At 36.9% G+C, this 3455-nt stretch overlaps 1 protein-coding gene across 1 annotated transcript; it reads left to right on the top strand.

The window, feature by feature from the left end:
* Window positions 1-1422: 1422 nt before the first annotated feature.
* LOC133779407 (uncharacterized) lies at window positions 1423-1977 on the top strand. Its single transcript, XM_062219372.1, has one exon. It carries the CDS (start codon window positions 1423-1425, stop codon window positions 1975-1977), a length of 555 nt encoding a protein of 184 aa, XP_062075356.1.
* The last annotated feature ends 1478 nt before the right edge of the window (window positions 1978-3455 follow it).

The following is a 3455-nucleotide window of genomic DNA, read 5'->3' as shown; positions in this document are numbered from 1 at the left end:
AACAAAAGAAAAAAATTACTTTTCAAAAAAAGAAAAAAGAACAAAGGGCCTCAAGATCAAAGATCGCCTATAGAGAACAAAGGTTACATGCGCATACTACACACAATAGATGCTTAGTCATGGATGCAGTGGCTTAGATCGGACGGCGGCAGTCTGGGTCCAAGATCGGAGAAGAGGCGCCTGAGTTCAAGACCATAGATGAAGGCATCTGGGTTCAAGATCGAAGATGAGGGGTATCTCGATTCAAGAACAATGAAGAAGGTCTTTGGGTTCAATAACGGAAATAAGGTGTCTGGGTTCAAGAAAAAAGGTGAAGGCATCTCAGTTCAACAACAGAGAAGAAGGCCTCTGGGTTCAACCATGGAGATGAAGGGTCTCGGCTATGCTCAGCCATGGTCTAATGGTGGAGGCGGTGCTCAGAGAAGAGAGAAGAGAGAGGCGGTGCTCAAAGAAGAGAGAGGCGAGTGAGTGTTTGGAAGAGAGAAGATGATTTGAGAGATAAGGTTTTAGGTTATTATAAGTATATATTTATATTAAATAACAAGTTTATTTATGGTTTTATTATATTATATGTATTAATAAAATGATGTGTAAATTATAAAATAAGTATGGTCACACACTAGGACAATGTTGTAGACACATCAGCATTAATTTTAATAAAAATTTAAAAATTAAAATAAAATTGGAGAGAAAAATAAGCTCCAAAAGCTGAAATTTTTCCCTCCAATATATATGTAGGTAAAACTCTTTACCTACCAATTTTATTGGTAGCGAAAAATAAATCTGAAATAGTTTATATATTTTGCAATATCTACCTACGAATAGCTCTTACCATTAAATATTGGTAGGTAAAACTCATCTTTACCCACAAATAAGTATAAGTAGGTAAGAAATTGGTAGGTAAATGCCAGATTTCCTGTAGTGCAACCATTTCATCTAAGCTCTAACTGAATAATCAACAGAGATTTATAGCTACCTGAGATTAAATCGGAACCCCAAATCTGTCCCCAACCCATCCCACTAGATCTATCTCCCAACACCACTGCCTAGAAGCCGCCATCCTCGTGACTAGATCCCATCCGAAGATTCAGGCCCTAGATCTAAAGCTTCAACTTTGACTTCCCCTCTCGCCATCATAGCCCCCTTTCAGACTTAGACATTGTTTGTTTTAGTTTGTTCAGCTGAGTTGTAGTCTGTTATTTTCTGTTTAGAGTCAGTTAGTTTTTTCCTTTAACTGTAATAAGCTTGTTCTTGTTGTTGGCATTATAAATAGTGCTATGTACCATTTTTTTTTCCATATTAATGAAAATAGGGTATTTCCTTTCTTCTTCTTTTTCTGGTTACTAAAATGGTATCAGATTAGGGATTCTCCTTGGGTCTGGCTGTTTTTTTTTCTTCTTCCCTTGATTTCTCTCGAAATCCATGGCTCAATCTCACAAAGGTGCTGCTCCTTCGAATGGTTGGACTGATACTGCCACCACTTCCACTGATACAAATCGATTCTCTGCTCTTGATCAGCGCTCTCGGCCTTCTTCTGATGATGCTCGGAATCCATACTTCCTTACTCATAGTGATCATTCTGGTGCGAATTTGGTTCCCAAGATTCTTATTGGAGGTGAAAACTACAGTTCTTGGAAGCATTCTATGACTGTTGCTCTTCTTGCCCGAAACAAGTTGAAGTTTATCAATGGTAAGATTCTTCAACCCGAACCTGATGATGATGACTATGATGCCTGGAGTAGATGCAATAGTATGGTTATTTCTTGGATATTACATGTTGTTTCAATTGATATCGCAAATAGCATTATGTATCTCGATGTTGTCTCTACTATTTGGTATGAGCTTCATGATTGTTTTCACCAAAACAACGGCCCTCGTGTTTTTGAGGTGAAACGCTCGATGCAGGTTCTTACTCAAGGCAGAAACAATGTTCAGATGTATTTTACTCACCTCAAATGCCTTTGGGATTCAGTTTGAGAGTTTCGCCCACAACCTGTTTGTACTTGTGATGCAATGAAGACCATTGTTGAATATCAAGAGCAAGATCAAGTTTTGGAATTCTTGGTTGGTCTTAATGATTCCTATTCCGCTGCTCGCTCTCAAATCTTGATGCAAGATCCACTTCATCCTATCAACAAAGTGTATGCTACTATCATCCAAGAAGAGCGTCAAAGGGGTCTCAATCATGCTCCTTCTGATCTAGTTGATTTTCGCTCTTCTTCTTCTTCTTCTTCTAGTTCCTTTACTAGAAGTGTTCAATCTAATTGTGTCAAGGTTGTTTGTAACCACTGTGGAATCTCCAGGCACACTATTGCTAAGTGTTACAAGCTACACGACTATCCTCCTGGGCATAAACTCCATGGGAAAGGTTGCCCTTCCAATTCTCAATCGGGTAAAGCTAATGCTCATACTTTCACAGGGTTTGCTGATGATAAAACTGGTGCTTATCTGGATAATACTCAAGATCTGGTCTCCTCTCTTTCTTCTTCTCAATGCCAGAAAATCATTGCCCTTTTAGCTCAGAAAGTTCAAGCTTCTCCATCTACCTCTTCCTCCTCTACTCATTCTGATCAGCCACTTGTTTCTAACTTCAATTGTAAAGACTTTCTTGTTCCTAAAACTAAATGGATTATTGACACCGGTGCTACTCATTATGTTTGTCATGATTTGGCTTTATTTTCTCACACCTCTTCCCATCCTTTATTAACCTCTGTTATTTTACTAAATGGACAAGCTGAACATGTTTCTTGCATGGGATATATTTGTTTATCATCTTTACTCACTCTTGAAAATGTTCTTTATGTCCCATCTTTAAATGCAATCTTATATCTGTTAATTCTCTAACCAAATCTGCTTCATGTTCATTCTTGTTCTTTGGCAATCATTGTGTTATTCAGGACAATACTTAGACTCGACAGATTGGGATGGGTGAGAGAGTAGGAAATTTGTACTACTTGTCTGCCAATTCTTCCTCTCCTGCACCTATTTTTTCATTTTTTGATTCAAAACCTTCAATAGAAACATTATGGCACTATAGATTTGGCCATCCTTCATGTATAAAGAATCATCCATAAAGATTTGCTTTTTCAGTATTCCTCTTATTCTGATTTTCATTATTCTGTTTGCCATTATGATAAACAACGAAGCTTTCCTTTCATTTCCAATCATAATATTGCCACTAGTTGTTTTGATCTTATTCATGTTGATATTTGGGGACATTTTCATACTCTCACTATAGAAGGTTATCGATATTTCATTACTATTGTTGATGGTTGTTCTCGCCATACTTGGGTGTTAGGAGTGTGTCCTAAAAGCATGTAAAGACATTTGTTTTTCTGTGAATAAATAAATACAATGGTTTATTATTATTGTTATATTTAGATTGTTAAATTATTGTTTGAATAATTTTGTAAATATCAGAAAATTTTCATATTCATTATTGAGGGTGTGATCTT

This window comes from Humulus lupulus, chromosome 5 (genome assembly GCF_963169125.1).
Source record: "Humulus lupulus chromosome 5, drHumLupu1.1, whole genome shotgun sequence".
Classification (NCBI taxonomy): Eukaryota; Viridiplantae; Streptophyta; class Magnoliopsida; order Rosales; family Cannabaceae; genus Humulus; species Humulus lupulus.
The sequence above is the reverse complement of the archived record's forward strand: the minus strand, read 5'-3'. Positions and strand labels throughout refer to the sequence as shown.